This window comes from Anguilla anguilla, chromosome 7 (genome assembly GCF_013347855.1).
Source record: "Anguilla anguilla isolate fAngAng1 chromosome 7, fAngAng1.pri, whole genome shotgun sequence".
In the NCBI taxonomy this organism is placed as follows: Eukaryota; Metazoa; Chordata; class Actinopteri; order Anguilliformes; family Anguillidae; genus Anguilla; species Anguilla anguilla.
In genome coordinates, this window is record NC_049207.1 from 120,001 (window position 1) to 141,241 (window position 21,241).

The window sequence follows — 21,241 nt, forward strand, 5'->3', positions numbered from 1 at the left end:
TCCAGGCACAGGAGGATATACGGGGCCCTCTCTCAGAGCTGCAGCAGCGAGTACTTCCTGTTATTCAGGAGCAGATTCAAGGCTACAGGTACATAACTGTGTGTGTGTATGGTTGCAATCTCTCTCATGCAGGATAGCATCCGTACGCGCTAACTAGGTTAACTAAAGTGGGCGATCCGTACGAGCTAACTAGTTAGCGCAACGCCTTTATCTGTCTGCATCTCCCAAAATCACCACTTCGAATGGCACATTTTTAAGCACAGCTTTATCGCCTAACGTTACTTTCGCTAACCCTAACATGTTCACGTTTTGCCTAATCCTACTAAATGAAGCACCACCTGCGCATGTGTTTTACTAAATGTCCCTCTCAGATCGTCCGTGAGTGAGTGAGTGACCACAGTTTGCCAAGCATAGCCCTGCTCGCCGTGGGGAACAAACTGGATCCTGTTTTCTTGGCATCTGGCTTTTTTTGAAAGATAATAATTTTTTTCTTATTTAAGACTCTCTCTCTGTCGCTCTCTCTGTTTCTATCTCTCTCTCTCTCTCTCTCTCTCTCTTTGTCTGTCTCTTTGTCTCTCTCTTTCACACAGGAGTAAGCAGTTGCTGGGTCTGGGGGCTCTGTTTGGGGAGGGGGATCTGCAGCAGTTGGATGGAGACCCAGGAAAGGAGCGGCAGGTTGTGGATAAACAGGTCACTGCCCTGTGGGATATACTGTGAGTCCCTCCAACTTTGACTTGTTGAGTCTCCAACTCTGACTCACCAGCTCTGATTGACCAGCTCTGACTCACCAGCCCTGACTCAACAACTCTGACTCACCCACTCTGACTCACCGAATCTGACTGACTAGCTCTGACTCAACAACTCTGACTCACAAACTCTGACTCACCCACTCTCACTCACAAACTCTGACTCGACCAAGTCTCCAACTCTTGCCAGCTCTCTCGCCAACTCATAAAATTCTTCAATTTAACTCTCCAAATCTGACTCCCACTCTAATTCAACAAATCTTGATTCCTAAGGCTACAGCTCTCCAGCTCTGCCTCTAAAACTCTTGAATAGAACACACCAACTCTGACTGACCAACTCTGACTCAATAACTCTGACTGACCAACTCTGACTCACCCACTCTGACTGACCAGCTCTGACTCACTAACTCTGACTCAGCAACTAATAAAATTCCCAGTCTACGACTCTCCAACTCTGACTCTGTAAGTGGTTCTGTGAACCTTTGTCTGTGTGGCTGTGTATTAGCAGCACACGTGTGTCTGTAGTTGTTCAGTGCACAGTGTGGCTGTGTATTAGCAGCTATGTCTGTAGTTGTTCAGTGTGGCTGTGTATTAGCAGCAGACGTGTGTCTGTAGTTGTTCTGTGTGCAGTGTGGCTGTGTATTAGCAGCACACGTGTGTCTGTAGTTGTTCAGTGTGCAGTGTGGCTGTGTATTAGCAGCTGTGTCTGTAGTTGTTCAGTAGTTGTCTGTAGTTGTCTGATTTGTGCTGTAGTACAGTAGAGTCTGATTTGTGCTGTAGTACAGTAGAGTCTGATATGTGCTGTAGTACAGTAGAGTCTGATTTGTGCTGTAGTACAGTAGAGTCTGATTTGTACTGTAGTACAGTAGAGTATATGATTTGTACTGTAGTACAGTAGAGTATATGATTTGTACTGTAGTACAGTAGAGTCTAATTTGTGCTGTAGTGCATTGGAGTCTGATTTGTGACATGCAAGCAGTCAGGTTTGTTTTCTCTCTGCAGGTTGAAACATGAGCAGGAGCGCAGGTAAGAAGTGTGAGTAAGCGTGTTCAGGTGTAAGTGTGCTCCAGCGTGAGTAAGCATGCTCAGGTGTAAGTGTGCTCTGGTGTGAGTAAGTGTGCTCAGGTGTGAGTAAGCATGCTCAGGAGTGCGTAAGTGTGCTCAGGTGTGAGTAAGCATGCTCAGGAGTGCGTAAGTGTGCTCAGGTGTGAGTAAGCGTGCTCAGGTGTAAGTGTGCTCAGGTCTGAGGAAGTGTGCTCTGGTGTGAGTAAGCATGCTCAGGTGTGAGTAAGCGTGCTCTGGTGTGAGTAAGCATGCTCAGGTGTAAGTGTGCTCAGGTGTACGTAAGCGTGCTCAGGTGTAAGTGTGCTCAGGTCTGAGGAAGTGTGCTCTGGTGTGAGTAAGCATGCTCAGGTGTGAGTAAGCGTGCTCTGGTGTGAGTAAGCATGCTCAGGTGTGAGTAAGCGTGCTCAGGTGTAAGTGTGCTCAGGTGTACGTAAGCATGCTCAGGAGTGCGTAAGTGTGCTCAGGTGTGAGTAAGTGTGCTCAGGTGTGAGTAAGTGTGCTCAGGTGTAAGTGTGCTCAGGTGTGAGTAAGCATGCTCAGGAGTGTGTAAGTGTGCTCAGGTGTGAGGAAGTGCGCTCTGGTGTGAGTAAGCGTGCTCAGGGGTTAGTGCTCAGGTGTGTTGTGACTCATGCCACCCCCAGCGTTCCCCTGGCCTCTGCTGTGAATCTCTATCTGCGCCACTCTGGGATCAAACTGCGTGAGTCCAGACCGCCTGGTCTGGCTGCAGAGAAAGACCGCTGGCTTACCTTCTTCCCCAAAGCCAAGAAGGTACCCCACTCATCCCACAGCTATAGGCATGACATGAATATAAATGCTCCCCGAGTGCAGGAATATACTCACCTAAACACAAATAAACTCACATGGAGAGGAATATACTCACCTAAACACAAATAAACTCGCCTGGAGAGGAATATACTCACCTAAACACAAATAAACTCACCTGGAGAGGAATATACTCACCTAAACACAAATAAACTCACCTAAACGCAAACTCATCTGGAGAACAGTTCATGTTTGATCTTTGCTCCCTGCCTTTTTCCTTGTGCTTTTGGTTGGCTGCTTGTGTGCTGCCAGGGCCCGGGTCTGACAGTGTTTCTCTGGTGCGCTGCCAGGGCCCGGGTCTGACGGTGTTTCTCTGTGCTCTCTCTTCAGCTCAGCAGCACAAAGAGAGATGCCGAGGACAGAAAGAGGAACCCCATTCTAAAATACATCGGCAGCAAACCCAGGGGAAACCAGCCTAGTACGACACGCACACACACACACACATACAGTGCCATGAAAAGGTATTTCCTGATTTCCTCTATTATTGCATATTTGTCACACTGAATGGTTTCAGATATGTTGACGAAATGTAATATTAGGCAAAGGTAAACAATAACACAATTTTAAAAATTATTTAATGAAAAACATTATCAAACACCCTGAAGATCTGAAACCGTTCAGTGCGACAAATATGCAATAATAGAGGAAATCAGGAAGGGGGAAAATACTCATGGCACTGTATTCACACACACAAACGCGCACACACACACACATGAACCCACACATACACACACTCATACAGTCAAACACACAATCATGCACATACACACGTACATATTTCATTTATGAATCTTTACATTTTTTAATTGTCAGTGTCCGTAGCTTAATTTTAATACATTCATCATTGTGTTATATGTAACAATGTGCCCTCCATATAATATATGTAACATTAAATGTGATTGTTAATATACACATTAATAATAATAATAATAATAACAATAATAGAAATGAATAATAACAGAATATGCAGTTCTTGTTTGTATTATATATATATATATATATATATATCACTCTTTATGGTTTTGTCAGGATAATGCAATTTTCTCATGATTCATTTGGTTTTTAAGCTCATTGTTGTTTTTTTGTTAGCCTCCCACGTTCCTCTGTCTCCCTCTCAAGGTATTTTATTTATCCATTTTCGTCCTGTTTATATAAGTTCATATACGCTGTGTTCTTTACACTTGTAGTCAATAACTAACCCTCTCCCATCTGCTGCCCCGCCCCTTTTTTCTGATGCCCCGCCCCTCTGTCCTGCTGCCCTGCCCGCCCCTCTGCCCCGCCCAACCCCTGGGCCCTGATGCCCCACCCCTCTGCCCTGCTGCCCTGCCCATCCCCGGGCCCTGATGCCTGCCCCTCTGCCCCGCCCACCCCCGGGCCCTGATGCCCCGCCCCTCTGCCCTGCTGCCCCGCTCATCCCCGGGCCCTGATGCCCCACTCTTCTGTCCTGCTGCCCCGCCCCTCTGCCCTGCTGCCCCGCCCACCTCCGGGTCTTGCTGCCCCGCCCCTCTCCCAGTCCGCCCAGGCAGCGTACGGAATATCATCCAGCAGTTTGAAAACAAGCAGCCGGACCCTGCAATGATGGGGGAGGAGGCTGGACTCCTGGGTTTGGGGTTCGATGGGGCCACACAGAGACTGTCTACCAGCAGTCTTGGAGAACAGACTGGTAGTGAAAGGTAGGTGTGAGTGTGTGTGTGTCTGTGTGCGTACAGTGTATGTAATTTCTGTGTGCTTATGTATGTTTGTAATCAGTTAAAATGAATCTTGTAAAGTTTGCGTTTAATATATGTGTAATATGCATAAACTGATTAATATGTTAATAATGTAAGCTGTGTACCATATTCATACCAATTGTGTACAGTGCTTGTAATCTGCATAATGAGTGTATATAATGTGAGATAAGTGTGTGGTCAGTGTGTAATTGGCATCTAATGTGTGTGGTACAATCACTTTGTAATGTGCATGGTATAAATGTGTGCAGCTTTTGTGTAATGTCAGTGAAAACACTGCTCAATCTCTGTGTAATTTGTGTTAATTGAGGGTATAATCAGCATTTAGCATATCTGTGATGTGTATGTAATTAGCATGTGGTCAATATGCAATGTGTGTATTATTTTTGTTATGATGTAGGATAATGTGCATAATTTGCTAACGAGCACATAACTGCTATACTCAGTGTGTATGTAGCATGTGCTGTGTGCTGCACGTGTGTGACAGAGGGGTGTGTGATGTGTGTGAAATGTGTGTTCAGTCCCGCTGGGTCAGTGTGATGAGTGTGAAATGTGTGTTCAGTCCCGCTGGGTCAGTGTGATGAGTGTGACATGTGTGTTCAGTCCCGCTGGGTCAGTGTGATGAGTGTGAAATGTGTGTTCAGTCCCGCTGGGTCAGTGTGATGAGTGTGAAATGTGTGTTCAGTCCCGCTGGGTCAGTGTGATGAGTGTGAAATGTGTGTTCAGTCCCGCTGGGTCAGTGTGATGATTGTGAAATGTGTGTTCAGTCCTGCTGGGTCAGTGTGATGATTGTGAAATGTGTGTTCAGTCCCGCTGGGTCAGTGCGTTTGGGCCGCAGTGAGTCTCTAAAGGCGCGCGGGGAGGGGCGTTGCCATGGTGCCGGTGCTGGTGGGGAGGCGGTCCCTCGTTCCCATAGTGACGTGGACATGGAGGACTATGGAGCAGAGCGTCCCCTTCATCACAGTAACTCCTCATCCACCTCCAGCAATTCTGCAAGGTGGGAAAACTCCACCCACATCCACCCTACAGACCATACACACTCTACACATCCACTCTACAGACCATACACACTACACATCCACCCTACAGACCATACACACTCTACACATCCACTGTATAAACCATACACACTCTACACATCCACCCTACAGACCATACACACTCTACACATCCACTCTTGAGACCATACGCACTACACATCCACCCTAGAGACCATACACACCCTACACATCCACCCTACAGACCATACACACCCTACAGATCCACCCTACAGACCATACACACTACACATCCTCCCTACAGACCATACATACCCTACACATCCACTGTACAGACCATACACACTCTACACATCCACTCTACAGACCATACACACTCTACACATCCACCCTGCAGATCCTACACACCCTACACATCCACCCTACAGACCATACACACCCTACACATCCACCCTACAGACCATACACACCCTACACATCCACCCTACAGACCATACACACCCTACACATCCACCCTGCAGATCCTACACACCCTATACAACCACAGACCATACACACTCTACACATTGTCCCTACAGGACATACACACTCTCCACATTTTTTATTTTATTTATTTAACCATTATTTAACCAGGAAAACCCCATTGAGATTGAAATCTCTTTTGCAAGGGGGACCTGACATATCCACTCTACAGACCATACACACCCTACATATCCACCCTACAGACCATACACGCTCTCCACATCCACTCTACAGACCATACACACCTTGCAGCATTACTCTGTCTATAAGTAGATGTGTATGTGTGCATATAGGCAGAGTAATTCTGTCTGTGTATCCATATGTCTGTAGGTCTCTGGAAAACTCCACTCCACCCTACACCCCCTGCTCGAGGAGGAGGTGAGAAATCTCCCTCTACTCTGCTGTACACCTCCCTGCCCCACACTTACCTTCTCTCTACCCAACACCTACTTCCCCATGTGCTTCTCTCTCTCACAGTCTCTCTCTCCCTCCCTCTTTCTCTCTCTCTCGCTCTCTCTCCATCCCTGTCTCTCTCTCAGGAGTGTGGAAACTCCAGTAGGACTGCTCCCTGGCACTCCAGCACTGGACGAGGACAGTGGAGAGTTCCAGAACTGGCAGGAAATGGTGGATCCACAAACGCTGGTGGCTCTGGGTCCGTGTGAGGTTGACCGGCAAGCTGTCATCTATGGTAATCACAATCATCTGATCTACCGACAGCTTGTTAAATGTGTTAAAGGGGTGGTCTCTCAGCAATGTGTTACAGGGGAGGTCTCCCAGCGATGTGTTAAAGGGGAGGTCTCCCAGCGATGTGTTAAAGGGGAGGTCTCTCTGGCTCAGAGCTCTACACCACAGAGGCGTCCCACCTGCGCACACTCAGGGTCCTGGACCAGGTTTTCTTCCAGAAGCTGAGGGCTGTTCTCAGCACGGAGCAGCTGGCCTGCATCTTCCCCAACCTGCCCCAGGTTTACAGCCTGCACGGTCAGTGTGTGTGTGAGTGTGTGTGAGGGTGTGTGTGTGTTTAAATGATGTTGTAAATGTGTTGTTATTTTGTTGTAGCCAGTCTGTGTGAGTCTATGAAGAAGCTGAGGGAGTCTCCCATTGTTCTGGGTATCGGTGACATCATGCTGGGGAGGGTAAGCATGTAAATTCAGCTCTCCTTCTCTCACTCTCTCCCCTCATCCTCACATCCAGCTGTCCTTCTCTCGCTCTCTCTTCATCCTCACTTCCAGCTCTCCTTATCTCACCCTCTCTTCATCCTCACATCCAGCTGTCCTTCTCTCACTCTCTCCTCATCCTCACATCCAGCTGTCCTTCTCTCACTCTCTCCCCTCATCCTCACATCCAGCTCTCCTTCTCTCACTCTCTCCCCTTATCCTCACATCGAGCTCTCCTTCTCTCACTCTCTCCTCATCCTCACATCCAGCTGTTCTTCTCTCACTCTCTCCTCATCCTCACATCCAGCTGTCCTTCTCTCACTCTCTCCTCATCCTCACTTCCAGCTCTCCTTATCTCACCCTCTCTTCATCCTCACATCCAGCTGTCCTTCTCTCACTCTCTCCTCATCCTCACTTCCAGCTCTCTCATTTCAGTTAAATCCGTCATGTATTCTTTGTATTTCATGACATGAAGTGCACACAGTACTATAGCATGAAAGTTCTGTAGAAAACAATTGCATCTTATCCAATGAATATGTGAGGTAAGCATTCTATAATGAAGAAGATACCTATCAATTAAAATAGTTACCTCACTTTGCTCTCTCCTCTCAGTTTGAGGGGTTCGCAGGGGCGGAGTTTCAGGAGCAAGTGTCTCTCCTGTGCAGTCGGCAATCTCAAGCTCTGGAGCTCATTAAGAACAAACAGCGCAAAGACCCTCAGTTCACTCACATTATACAGGTACAAGCACACCTGAACACATTATACAGGTACAGCAAGCACACCTGAACACATTATACAGCTACAGGCACACCTGAACACATTATAGAGGTACTGCAAGCACACCTGAACACCTTATACAGGTACAGCAAACACACCTGAACACCTTATACAAGTACAGCATACACACCTGAACACATTATACAAGCACAGCAAACACACCTGAACATGTTACACAGGTACAGCGAACACACTTGGGTACATTATACAGGTACAGCAAACACGCCTGAACACATTATACAGGTACAGCAAACACACCCGAGCACATTATACAGGTACAGCAAACACACCTGGGCACATTATACAGGTACAACAAACATGCCTGAACACATTTTACATGCAGAGCTAACACACGTGAACACAGTACACAGATACAGCAAACGCACCTAAGCACATTGTACAAGCACAGCAAACACACCTGAACACAGTACACAGGTACAGCAAACACACCTGAGCACATTATACAAGTACAGCAAACACACCTGAGCACATTATACAGGTACAGCAAACACACCTGAACACATTATACAAGTACAGCAAACACACCTGAGCACATTATACAAGTACAGCAAACACACCTGAGCACATTATACAGGTACAGCAAACACACATGAACACATTATACAGGTACAGCAAACACACCTGAGCACATTATACAGGCACAGCAAACACACCTGAACACATTATACAAGCACAGCATACACACCTGAACATGTTACACAGGTACAGCGAACACACTTGGGTACATTAAACAGGTACAGGAAACACGGCTGAACACATTATACATGCAGAACAAACACACTTAAATACAGTACACAGGTACAGCATATGCACCTTAACACATTATATAATTGCTTGTTGGCTCTTGCTGGTTGCTTGTTGGCTCTTGCTCGATTGCTTGTGTCTGACATGCACTTACTGTTTGTGGCGGAAAGCTGTGTGAGGGTTACAGGATGTAATGTGTAATGGAGTGCAGCTGTACGGTCTCCCTGTCTATAGGAGTGTAATGGAGTGCAGCTGTACGGTCTCCCTCTGTATTAGTGTAATGGGGTGCAGCTGTATGGTCTCCCTGTCTATAGGAGTGTAATGGAGTGCAGCTGTATGGTCTCTCTGTCTATAGAAGTGTAATGGAGTGCAGCTGTACGGTCTCCCTCTGTATGAGTGTAATGGAGTGCAGCTGTATTGTTTCCCTGTCTATAGGAGTGTAATGGAGTGCAGCTGTATGGTCTCCCTGTCTATAGGAGTGTAATGGAGTGCATCTGTACGGTTTCTCTGTCTATAGGAGTGTAATGGAGTGCAGCTGTACGGTTTCTCTGTCTATAGGAGTGTAATGGAGTGCAGCTGTATGGTCTCTCTGTCTATAGCAGTGTAATGGAGTGCAGCTGTATGGTCTCCCTGTCTATAGGAGTGTAATGGAGTGCAGCTGTATGGTTTCTCTGTCTATAGGAGTGTAATGGAGTGCAGCTGTATGGTCTCCCTGTCTATAGGAGTGTAATGGAGTGCAGCTGTATGGTTTCTCTGTCTATAGGAGTGTGAAGCAAGCCCGCACTGCCGGAGGCTACAGCTGAAGGACCTGCTCGTATCAGAGATGCAGAGACTGACTAAGTACCCTCTTCTCCTGGAAAACATCATCAAACACAGCGACTGTGAGTCATGCTGAACTCATCACACACACACACACACATCATACACTCACACACTCACACACACACTCGCACACTCACACTCGCACACTCTCACACTCACACGCACACACACACACACACTCACTCACACACGCACGCACACACACTCACACTCACACACACACTCACACACGCACGCACGCACACACGCTCACTCACATACACACACACACACATACACACTCTCACATACACTCACTCACTCATACACACACACAATGATTGTTTCTGTTTGTACCCCGCAGCCCTCTCCCCTGATCTGCTTCCCCTTCAGAAGGCACAGGCTTGTTGCCGTGGGATACTGCAAGCTGTAAATGAGGTCGTCAGGGAGACGGAACATAAGCAGCGCCTCATCCAATATCAGCGCCAGCTGGACCTCACACCCCTTGAGAAGCAGGCCAATCCAGTCGTGGCTCAGTTTAAGGTAGTGGCAAATCTCAGCGCAGCTCAGTGTCAGGAACCGGCCAATCACAGCACAGCTCAGTGTCAGGAACCGGCCAATCACAGGGCAGCTCACTGTCAGGAATGGCCCAATCTCAGCACAGCTCAGTGTCAGGAACCGGCCAATCACAGCGCAGCTCAGTGTCAGGAACAGGCCAGTCTCATCACTGCTCAGTGTCAGGAACAGGCCAATCGTATGCAGTGTCGGGAACAGGCCAATCGCTTCACAATGTCAGGAACAGGTCAATCATATGCAGTGTCAGGAACAGGCCAATCACATTGCAGTGTCAGGAACAGACCAATCGCATTGCAGTGTCAGGAACAGACCATCCCCAAGTGTGTTTAATAACAGCTCTGTTTGTTTCTCAGAACCTGGACCTTACCACTAAGAAAATGATCCATGAAGGGCCACTGACATGGAGAGTCAGTAAAGATAAGGCTATAGGTAACTCACCTGCACACACTGAGCTATAGGTAACTCACCGCACACACTGAGCTATAGGTAACTCACCTGCACACACTGAGCTATTGGTAACTCACCTGCACACACTGAGCTATAGGTAACTCACCTGCACACAGTGAGCTATTGGTAACTCACCTGCACACACTGAGCTATTGGTAACTCACCTGCACACAGTGAGCTATAGGTAACTCACCTGCACACACTAAGCTATAGGTAACTCACCTGCACACACTGAGCTATAGGTTAGGAAAATGGCATGTATGTGGTTCTGGTGTGTTAGCGTGTGGTTCTGAATGGGCTCTTCAGTGTCTCTTTGTGGGTCTCTCAGAGGTGCTGGCTCTGTTGCTGTCGGACCTGCTGGTTCTGCTGCAGAGGGGTCCCGACGAACGGCTCATTCTGCGCTGCCCGTCCCGATGGCTCGTAGGAGGGGCTAGTGGGGACCTGAAGTCCACTTCCTGTCCTGTGGTGCGACTGGACTCGCTGCTTGTGCGCTCTGTCGCCACAGGTGGGCGCTACTGTACACTCACTAATACAAGTACGAAATCTGAGTGTTGGGGCTGCTGATTGGTTGATAGACTTGGTGGTGCTCTGTGAATAGCTGATGGATTGGAAGGTGTCAATGCCAGGTGTGCTGGCATTGGCTGATGGACTGGCAGCTGTTCTCGGATTGGCTGACGGACTGGCAGCTGTTCTGGGATTGGCTGATGAACTGGCAGCTGTGCTGGCATTAGCTGATGGACTGGCAGTTGTGCTGGGATTGGCTGATGGAATGGCAGCTGTGCTGCGATTGGCTGATGGACTGGCAGCTGTGCTGGGATTGCCTGATTTTATTTGTGCTTTTGCAGATAATAAGGCTTTGTACCTGATCAGTGCCTCAGAGGGACAGATCTACGAGCTGGCGGCTGGGACATCTTCTGAGAAAAACATGTCAGTCTGTCCTCAAATCCTCCTCCTCTCCCCTCCTGTCTTTTCCTCTCCCCTCCTCTCCTCTCTTCTCCCCTCCTCTTCTCTCCTCTCCCTCCCCTCTTCTCCTCTCCATTCCTCTCCTCTCTTCTCTCGTCCCCCCTCCTCTCCTCTCCTCTTCCCTCCTCTCCTCTCCTCTCCTCTCTTCTCTCATCCTCTCCTCTTCCCTCCCCTCCTCTCCACTCCTCTCCTGTCTTCTCTCATCCTCTCCTCTTCCCTCCTCCTCTCCACTCCTCTCCTCTCTTCTCTCATCCTCTCTTCTTCTCTCCTCTCCTCTCTTCTCCTCTTCCCTCCTCTCCTTTCCTCTCCTTTGTGATTAGCCAGTGAATCAAATGCATTTGTAGTGGAGGCCCTGCCTTCAGTTTAACTTGCTTCATTGTCTGAGTGAGTATCCAGCCTTACGTGTGACTCTCCTGATTGTCTGTTGTAAATGCACTATCATGACTATATTTCCCTTTTTACAGTTGGAAAGACTTGCTGGAAAGGTCTGTCTTGTTGGCTTCTGCATCTTCATCTTCGTCCAGCGATGGCTTAGAGCTCGCCTCGTGAGTTAGCTGTGTTTTTGTGGAGGATCCCATGTTGCAGACCAGTGTTTATATCAGTAGTGTTGTTCCTTACTTGTTGTGTCAGTGATTATCATTGTAATATTGAAATGCTTCAGTAGGTATATATTTGCTGCACAAAATCTACACATACACATATGTATATGTGCAGGGTATGTGGTGTAGTACAGCTTTGTGTGTGTGTGTGTGTGTATATAGTTCAGTAGTATAGTTGTGCACCTGTCTGTGGAACTTTTTTTTTTTTTTAAACAAATTTCCTCCAGTGCCTCTGCTTTGAAGTCTGGAATCTACCGATCAGGTGAGCAGTGTGTGTGGTGGGCCTTAGAGTACCTTTCTGTGCGTCTCTGTTTCCTAACCCTAACCTTTCTGTGCGTCTCTGTTTCCTAACCCTAACCTTTCTGTGCATCACTGTTTCCTAACTCTAACCTTTCTGTGCATCACTGTTTCCTAACCATAACCTTTCTGTGCATCACTGTTTCCTAACCCTAACCCTAACCTTTCTGTGTGTATCTGTTTCCTAACCCTAACCTTTCTGTGCATCACTGTTTCCTAACCCCAACCCTAACTTTTCTGTGCATCTCTGTTTCCTAACCCTAACCTTTCTGTGCATCACTGTTTCCTAACCCTAACCCTAACCTTTCTGTGCATCTCTGTTTCCTAACCCTAATCTGAAAGCATTCCTCCAGCTGATCCAGGCTGTGCTGCATCCCTGCTTCAGTGGTTGACAGAATCTCATCATGTATTTAGAACAAGAACGTAATATCATTTTCTCTCTATCTCTTTCTCTGTAATTTCTTTCTCTCTATCTCTTTCTCTTTCTCTTCCAGAGAGTTGCTTTTCAGAGGATTCTGTATGTATAGAGACAAACACAGCTAATGATGAGAACCAGGTTTCCATGACAACTGCTCCAGTTGTCCAGGCCTTCCTGGTGGATAAGGAGTGGGAGGGTAGAGGGGGCAGGGTTGCAGAGGCGGCCCTGCAGGATGGTGAGGAAAAAGAAAGTGTCTGCACATATCCACATTTTAGCCTTCTCATAATCATTCATATCAGCATGTCACTTCATTCCCCGCATTTCGGCCATTCCTCTGCCCTTAACCAGAGTATGCCCTTAACCCGAGTATGCCCTTAACCCGAGTATGCCCTTAACCAGACTATGCCCTTAACCAGAGTATGCCCTTAACCCGAGTATGCTCTTAACCCGAGTATGCTCTTAACCAGAGTATGCCCTTAACCCGATTATGCCCTTTACCTGAGTATGCCCTTAACCAGAGTATGCTCTTAATCAGAGTATGCCCTTAACCCGAGTATGCTCTTAACCCGAGTAGGCCCTTAACCCGAGTATGCTCTTAACCAGAGTATGCTCTTAACCAGAGTATGCCCTTAACCAGAGTATGCCCTTAACCAGAGTATGCCCTTAACCAGAGTATGCCCTTAACCCGAGTATGCCCTTAACCCGATTATGCCCTTTACCTGAGTATGCCCTTAACCAGAGTATGCTCTTAATCAGAGTATGCCCTTAACCAGTGTATGCTTTTAACTCAAGTATGCTCTTAACCAGATAATTCTTTTAACCAGAGTTCCCTTAACCAGAGTTCCCTTTACCAGGGTATACCCTTAACCCAAGTATGCCCTTAACCAGAGTATGCTGTGATCCAGATAAGGTTTTTAACCGGAGTTCCCTTAACCAGAGTATGCCCTTAAACAGAGTGCCCTTAACCAGATTTCCCTTAAATAGAGTATGCTCCTAAACAGAGTGCCCTTAACCAGATCAATTATTGTTTTCAATTCTTATAATTATTCACATTTTGTGCCTCTAAAAAAATGAGGCTAGATTAATACAGATAGGAACAGTTTCAGTAAGTTATTCAGCTTTAAAGTGATCTAAGTTTACACTTTCTGTGTACCAGTTAGTCTGTAATGTCAGTGAATTGCTTTGTAAGTCTGTCGTGTCAGTGCTTAGTTTCTGTGTAACAGTCAATCTGTTGTGTCTGTGCTGAAGTTTTGTGTAACAGTCAGTCTGTGCTAAATTTTTGTGTGTCAGTCAGTCTGTCGTGTCTGTGCTGAATTTCTGTGTAACAGTCAATCTCTTTTGTCTCAGTGGAAACTCTACGGCACCTTATCTTTAGAGATTTGGGGCATGATGGGTGGAGCCATGATTCCGATGATGTGCCCACTAATGATACTGCCAATGAGAGCTGTCTGTTTACACATGGGGAGGGGCCAGGATGTCCAGAATTGTCCCCCAGACAGCGAGAGGATGTGGAAGTGGAGGCAGGAACATGTGTTCAGGTGGTGAGGAAAGGTGAGGATGCTGATTCTGCACCGGTGTGCTCAAAAGTGTGCTGATCTCTTCTGTTCTGTGCCTGCTATTTTGATGAAGGAAAACAATCATTTAATTTGCAGACTGGCTTTGGTGGTAAAATCTCTATTAGTGTCACCACATGTTACATCACCCAGAGGCACGGGTAGTAAGAAGAAATATCTGTAAATAAAAACGCAGTCATCCTTTAACAGTCTGCGTGTTAATCCTCCTGGATCAAGGTTTTGATTGTTTGTGCAACAGAGCTGATTCCTGCATGTGTTTCCCTTCACCCTCTCTCATCCTCCTCTCCTTTCATCCTTTACTCAATATTCTATTGCTTTTATTCAAACCCATGTGCACACACATATATATACACACAAACCTCATATTTTCACATGCACGTGCTCACACACCTTACAAACACCTACACACACCCATACACATCAATTTTTACGCATACACACACATGCTCATACACACACACGCACACACGCATGTACATGCACACATAAACACACTTGCATGCACACACATAAACACAATCTTTCCCTAATTCTTTGCACAGCCAAGGGTACGGGTTCTGCTTCTATTCCTGATGACATCACTGGTGATGATAGCATCCACTCCAACCAATCAGACAGCCCGAAAGCTGGAACCAGTGCAGATGGTAACATGGCTGTAATATTCATGATAACCACTCTGGCTTAGCTGTAGCTGTGTGTTTACATTTAGTCTGTACATATCTTACTCTGTCTGTGTCTAGCTGTGCATTTATCTGTGTTTGTGGTGCTGTCAGTATATTGGTTTGTACATGGGGCTGTATCTCAGTAGATGGGTCAGTACATGGGGCTGTATGTCAATCGATTGATCTGTACATGGGGCTGTATGTCAGTAAATGGGTCAGTACATGGGGCTGTGTGTCAGTAGATTGGTCAGTACATGGGGCTGTGTGTCAGTAGATGGGTCAGTACATGGGGCTGTGTGTCAGTAGATTGGTTAGTAAATATGTCATTAGATTCAGTAAGTGAGCAGGGATTTTCCTGTGTCAAAATCAGGGAAAGGTGGTGTCTCAACCAAAATCACGCAGAGCTTAAACCCCAGCCACAATTTCTGGGGCGAATACATTATCTGCAACACATCTGATTTGAATTGTAGTTTTTTTGGAAGAAACCATTCCATCCCACAGAATATTATTGAGTTAGAATATTTGATTTGCAGGAAAAATATTTGATTGGAGATTATTTGTACTGCCTCATATTCAAATTACCTCAATTTTGGCTGTCCATGTAATAATTATACCCCAGCAACAATTTGTAGAGCAACCACTCAGCAGATTTGGAAACTAGAAATTTAGAGGAATCTGTTTATTTAAGTTCTGTAAATGTAAGGTGAGATGTCAGCTGTGGTCAGAATTCTAATCTGTTAAACTGCACAAACAGAACGTACTTTTATTTTGGAAGAAATAGTTTGTAAATATAAACTCAAAACCAGAAGTCTTATTGTGGCATATATGCCGGCCTCCCTGAGCTTCACAGCAGACAGTGGCTGTGTTCTTTATTCTCATTGGCTGTGTCCTCGAGGCTCATTGGCTGTGTCCCTGAGGCTCATTGGTTGTGTCCTCGAGATTCATTGGCTCATTGAATGTGTCCTCAAGGCTCATTGGCTCATTGAATGTGTCCTCGAGGCTCATTGGCTGTGTCCCTGGGGCTCATTGGCTGTGTCCTCAAGGCTCATTGGCTGCGTCCCTGGGGCTCATTGGCTGTGTCCTCGAGGCTCATTGGCTGTGTCCTCGAGACTCATTGGCTGTGTCCCTGGGGCTCATTGGCTGTGTCCTCAAGGCTCATTGGATGTGTCCTCGAGACTCATTGGCTCATTAGCTGTGTCCTCGAGGCTCATTGGTTGTGTCCCTGCGGCTTATTGGCTCATTGGTTGTGTCTTCGAGGCTCATTGGCTGTGTCCTCGAAGCTCATTGGCTGTGTCCCTGAGGCTCATTGGCTCATTGGCTGTGTCCTCGAGGCTCATTGGCTGTGTCCCTGAGGCTCATTGGCTGTGTCCCTGAGACTCATTGGTCTGGATTCCGCACAGTGGCGTTGTGGAGCTGTGCTGCCAGGGCGTGTTCAGATGATGGTGATCCTCTGCGCACAGCACTGTCCAAACAGGGTTCAACATTGCCCATTATGTTTCTTTATGCAGGAAAAACCCTGCTGTGTCAGTAGGTTTGTCTGTAAACGTTTCTGTATGTCAGTAGATTAGTCAGTAAACGTGGCTTTGTGTAGCTAGATTGGTCTGTAGATTAGTCAAGAAATGTGGTTATGTGTAACTAGATTGGTCTGGAGATTAGTAAATGTGGCTGTGTGCAGCTTGATTAGTCAGTAAATGTGACTCTGTCTCTGTAGATGTAGTCAGTAAATGTTGATCAGAGTGCCTGTGCTTCGCTCCAGGGAACACGTTCTACCTGGTTCTGCCCCAGGAACTGGGTGGGACCCAAACAGAGGAGGCCAGCACATCACCCCCCTTCCAGGGGCAACATCAGGACACACCCAGCCCTTATCCTCTTGGCCAATCACAGGATGAAAATGACAGGCAGGCTGTCAAACAGAGCCAATCACAGCTTGTGGTGCAGAGGCCTTTGATCGGCAGTGTGGAGGAGATATTCAACACCATAGAACAGCTGATGGAGAAACTGCAGCAGCTACGGGTTAGATGCACACAGCCACACACACACAGACACAGACACACACCCACATGCGCACAGACACACACACCCACACGCACACAGACACACACACCCACACGCACACGCATACAGGCACACACACACACCCACACACACACACACACACACACAGACACACACGCACACACACACACCCACAGACATACACACACACCCACATGCACACAGACACACACATTATTTGTATGGAAAAAATACATAATCATCATTTTCATGGAAGTTTTTGAAACTTAACTTGGCTAGTAACATGTGGACATATCCAGAGTGCCCTGTAGGCACGTCAGTCAGTTTCATCGTTCTCCCTCTCTCTCTCTCTCTCTACTTCTCTCTTCCTCTCTCTCTCTCCCCCCCTCCCTCTGTCTCTCTTTGTCTTTCTCTCTCTCACTCCCTCTCTCACTCCCCCTCTCTCTCCGCCGTCCCTCTCTCTTTCTCTCTCCCTCTCTCTCAGGAAATAGAGGCCGCCCATTATCAGCTTCTTCTAACACTGACAGATCAGCCTGCCAATCATGTGTCAGGTGACAATGTGCAGACCACACCTACTGATGAGAGAACCTCAATTGAGCAGCGTGGTGAGTCTGTCTGTCTGTCTGCCTGCCTCTCTCTCTGTCTGTCTGTCTGTCTGTTTGTTTCTCTCTCTTTCTGTCTGGGCCTTATCCGGTCACCCTGTAAGTTCAGCTCAGTGTAGTAAAGCTCAGTTTTATTAACAAATGGAGAATGAGAGTTACTCTATTGACTGAAGCCAATGCCTATATTTTACTGAAACTCAAATGATAGAATAATGAAGCTATTTTCACTGTTTTGTATTCCTGTTTCTTGCTCTCTCATTGTGTGTGCATATGCATGTGTGTGTGTGCCTGTGTGTGTGTGTGTTTATTATTTTCAGGAAAGGATTGCAGCCTAATCCAGCCAGAGATCCAATCCACTGGATTTTGAGTGTCTAATGCAGTGAAAACTTCCAACACACACACACACACGCTTACACACAAACACACACACGCACGCTCACATGCACACACACACACACATGCTTACACACACGCGCACACACACTCATGTCCACATACATTCAGAAGCACACACACAAACACACAACACAGACTTGCGAGCTCACACACATGCACAAAAATGTATAAATATGGAGACCCATCCGGATCTTAAGGACCTGTCTATGAAGAGACTGCTGTTTTTGGGGTGATGACATTACTGCATGAGCCTGAGTGACACTTTGAGAAGGAGCCACAGGAGGCTGGCTGTTAGAGAAGTCTCACAGGATATGCAGTATTTTACCCACAATGCTTCTGGCCTTGACAGACACAGCCTTCAGTCAGCAGTACTAATCACTGCACTGGATACTGGAACAGAAATGGTGGAGGACCCTGTTTCCAATGAAGGACTGACCTCTGACAGACAGATTGGGGACACGCCTGTGATTGGGTTAGTTGGGCCGGTTGGGGGAGAGCATGCAGAACGGAGCCTTTCGTGGTTCTGAAATACACTAATGGACCCTCCCACTGAAGTACTTATGCAGGGAACTGACTCTGTCCGCACTGTCCTTATATTTCAGGCTGGTTATCGGTTAGGGGCGGGGTTATCGGTTAGGGGTGGGGTTAACGGTGAGGGGTGGGGTTAACGGTGAGGGACAGGTTTAATGGTGAGGGGATAGGGTTCTGGAGCCCTTGGTATCTGATGCACTTTAAGCAGCAGCTCCATCTCCCTGCCTCAGCTATTCCTGGTTACTACATTGCAGTGCTGGCCTCTCCTCTCCTTCTCTCTCTCTTTCCCTTTTTCCTGCCTTTACATTTTTCACTCCATGTCTCATATCTTCCTCGTGCCCTCCTCTCTCTGTCTGTCTCTGCAAACTGCAGGACTCATTGATTGTCTTTTAGGATCTCTCTCAGAGTTGTATAATACAATCCTTTGTTTTATGAAATTTATGTAACTTCAATTTTTCTCATTTTGTTTAATTGTAGATAGGATGAATAATTATGTAAAATATTTCTCCCTCAGTTGAGACTGTTAGCTGTACAGTCGGGAGAGTGAACTAACATTTTCAGAAATTAAAATAAAAGGATGAAGTAATGTTTCAGCGCTGCAGTCATGTCTGATGATCATAGAATTGCACTACATTCTAGATTACATTACATTACAGGCATTTGGCAGACGCTCTTATTCAAAGCGACGTACAACAAAGTGTATAACCATAACCAGGAACAAGTATGACGAAAACCCTAGAGAGAAGTACCGGTCCAAGTGCAGGGAACAACTGCATAGTTCAACTTGGACCCTGAAGGTTAAACTGATTAACACTAACACAACGAGAACGGCAACAACGCAGTCTATGGAAAAAGTACAAGCAGTAGTTAAGACAGTTAATGCACCTAAGTCACCTACGAAACAGCTGCCTAGTTACAACCCTAAGCTTACAGTCATTTACAGGGGGGTAGGGAGGGATGGGGAGAGGTGCAGCCTGAAGAGGTGAGTCTTCAGTTGTCGCTTGAAATGGGTCAGTGTCTTAGCTGTTCTGACCTCCAGGGGGAGGTCATTCCACCATCGTAGATGCTTCATTTGGGTGGTTACTCAAAATTAAGAACAACTCTAGGTATGAATGTTTAATTCATACCAAGAGTTGGAATTTAATAGATCGAAATACAATTACAACAAAAAACAATAAAATAACAATTATAAGAAAAAAGTGAAGAGTCTGGGTGTTTAACAGAGTCTCATCCATAATATCAGCAGAGTACCCACTCGTGTCAGAGAGATGGGTAGTGGCCATTTTATATCCACACACTTTTGATTTCTATATGACACTGAAAGACATGAGGTACCTGATCAGATACCCTGTGCTACCTGATAAATTACAGGCATTTTTAGGCTGGATACTGCCCCCTGAGCAACCTGATAGGCTGGATACAGCCCCCTGAGCTACCTGATAGGCTGGATACGGCCCCCTGAGCTACCTGATAGGCTGGATACAGCCCCCTGAGCTACCTGATAGGCTGGATACGGCCCCCTGAGCTACTTGATAGGCTGAGTTCCCTGGATCTGTGCAGCTCTGACTGTAGATACCCTCTCTTCCCAAAGAAACCTGTATTTTAAAAACAGAAATTATTCTAATTACTGTTTGTATAGTAGCTTTTCCAGGAGTTCACACCATGAACAAAGAGGGCTCTGTGAAATAAACAATTCAGCTAATGAACTATAATTATGCTCAAGAAGAAATATATTATTTTACACAAATACGATTGCCTAGAGAAAACGAATCTTTTTAAGTATGTGCTATTTATAGACGCTCGCCAGGAGCCAGAGCTCCTACGTTAGAACCCTGCTCCATGCGTCACGCTCTTGGTTGCATGTTCATTCGCACGTGAGCGTTAGTTTTGCGGTGTGTTGATAGCTAGTTTTCTGTGCCTAGGGAGCTAGTTAATCACTACGGCAAGCTATGGATTTAATTGTTCCACTTTGTAAACAAAATTCTTAAAAACAACATTTATCAAGCTGAGTAAAAATACATTTCTTTGTAAATTGTACCGATGTTTACACAAGAAATGTGGTATTCATGAAAGTTTTCAAGAGTCAAGTTCATTCAGGAAAATGTTCGTATCATACAATAGCTCCTGAGCATGTGTAAATGTTACATAAACAATTGCAAAAAAGCATTAATCTGACGGTCTCTTCTGTTTTTTTTATTTTTTATTTTTTATTTTTTTTGTTCATTCATTTCAATTTCGGCGATGTTCACTGTCTAACAAAACGTAAAAATGAGTCGTTGCCAAAACGTAATATATTTACGTCTCTATTTTTGTATTCGTTTCACAATTTCTCAATTCAAATAGCCGCAAACACTGCCATCTAGCGTTTCATCTAGGAACAAGGGTCCTCTCGCTGCGGCTGCATGCGTGCAGCAACCCCTATCCGTTCTAGGCTGGCCTGTCTCTTGGGACGTGCCAAAATAACCAAAAGCCTCGATAGACTTCTTTTCTCACTTGACATTGGTTGTCCTCGGTAGGCTACCGATGACAGACTTTCTGTCAATGAAAGAGTTAGTTTGGGAAATTGTGAGTGCATTTTTAAATGGCTGTTAAATCGAATTTTAAATTGCGCGGGTCGGAACGACAGATCACCACAGAAACCCCTGCCGGTGCCATGACAACGATCCAATTGAATACATTTTGCTGATTTGAAAAGGGAAGATTTATGGGAGACTTAGTTTTAGACCATCTCGACCATAGACATATATACAGTCGGTCCATCTGTCCTATGATTTCTTCTGTAA

At 46.2% G+C, this 21,241-nt stretch overlaps 1 protein-coding gene across 1 annotated transcript in view; it reads left to right on the forward strand.

Moving 5' to 3' along the window:
* Positions 1-19,051, forward strand: part of arhgef11 (Rho guanine nucleotide exchange factor (GEF) 11) — a 30,915-nt gene extending 11,864 nt beyond the window's left edge. The window contains exons 16-41 of the mRNA XM_035425108.1: positions 1-88; positions 591-713; positions 1,749-1,772; positions 2,453-2,579; positions 2,964-3,051; positions 3,723-3,752; positions 4,147-4,306; positions 5,169-5,357; positions 6,211-6,258; positions 6,420-6,568; positions 6,718-6,858; positions 6,937-7,013; positions 7,647-7,772; positions 9,340-9,457; positions 9,742-9,920; positions 10,307-10,382; positions 10,729-10,905; positions 11,246-11,327; positions 11,828-11,908; positions 12,190-12,224; positions 12,754-12,912; positions 14,025-14,228; positions 14,794-14,895; positions 16,670-16,926; positions 17,414-17,534; positions 17,849-19,051. The exon at positions 1-88 is cut by the window's left edge and continues 9 nt beyond it. Coding sequence (XP_035280999.1) covers positions 1-88; positions 591-713; positions 1,749-1,772; positions 2,453-2,579; positions 2,964-3,051; positions 3,723-3,752; positions 4,147-4,306; positions 5,169-5,357; positions 6,211-6,258; positions 6,420-6,568; positions 6,718-6,858; positions 6,937-7,013; positions 7,647-7,772; positions 9,340-9,457; positions 9,742-9,920; positions 10,307-10,382; positions 10,729-10,905; positions 11,246-11,327; positions 11,828-11,908; positions 12,190-12,224; positions 12,754-12,912; positions 14,025-14,228; positions 14,794-14,895; positions 16,670-16,926; positions 17,414-17,534; positions 17,849-17,898 — 3,011 coding nt within the window. The 3' untranslated portion in view covers positions 17,899-19,051. The remainder of the gene's footprint in view (positions 89-590; positions 714-1,748; positions 1,773-2,452; positions 2,580-2,963; positions 3,052-3,722; positions 3,753-4,146; positions 4,307-5,168; positions 5,358-6,210; positions 6,259-6,419; positions 6,569-6,717; positions 6,859-6,936; positions 7,014-7,646; positions 7,773-9,339; positions 9,458-9,741; positions 9,921-10,306; positions 10,383-10,728; positions 10,906-11,245; positions 11,328-11,827; positions 11,909-12,189; positions 12,225-12,753; positions 12,913-14,024; positions 14,229-14,793; positions 14,896-16,669; positions 16,927-17,413; positions 17,535-17,848) is intronic.
* The last annotated feature ends 2,190 nt before the right edge of the window (positions 19,052-21,241 follow it).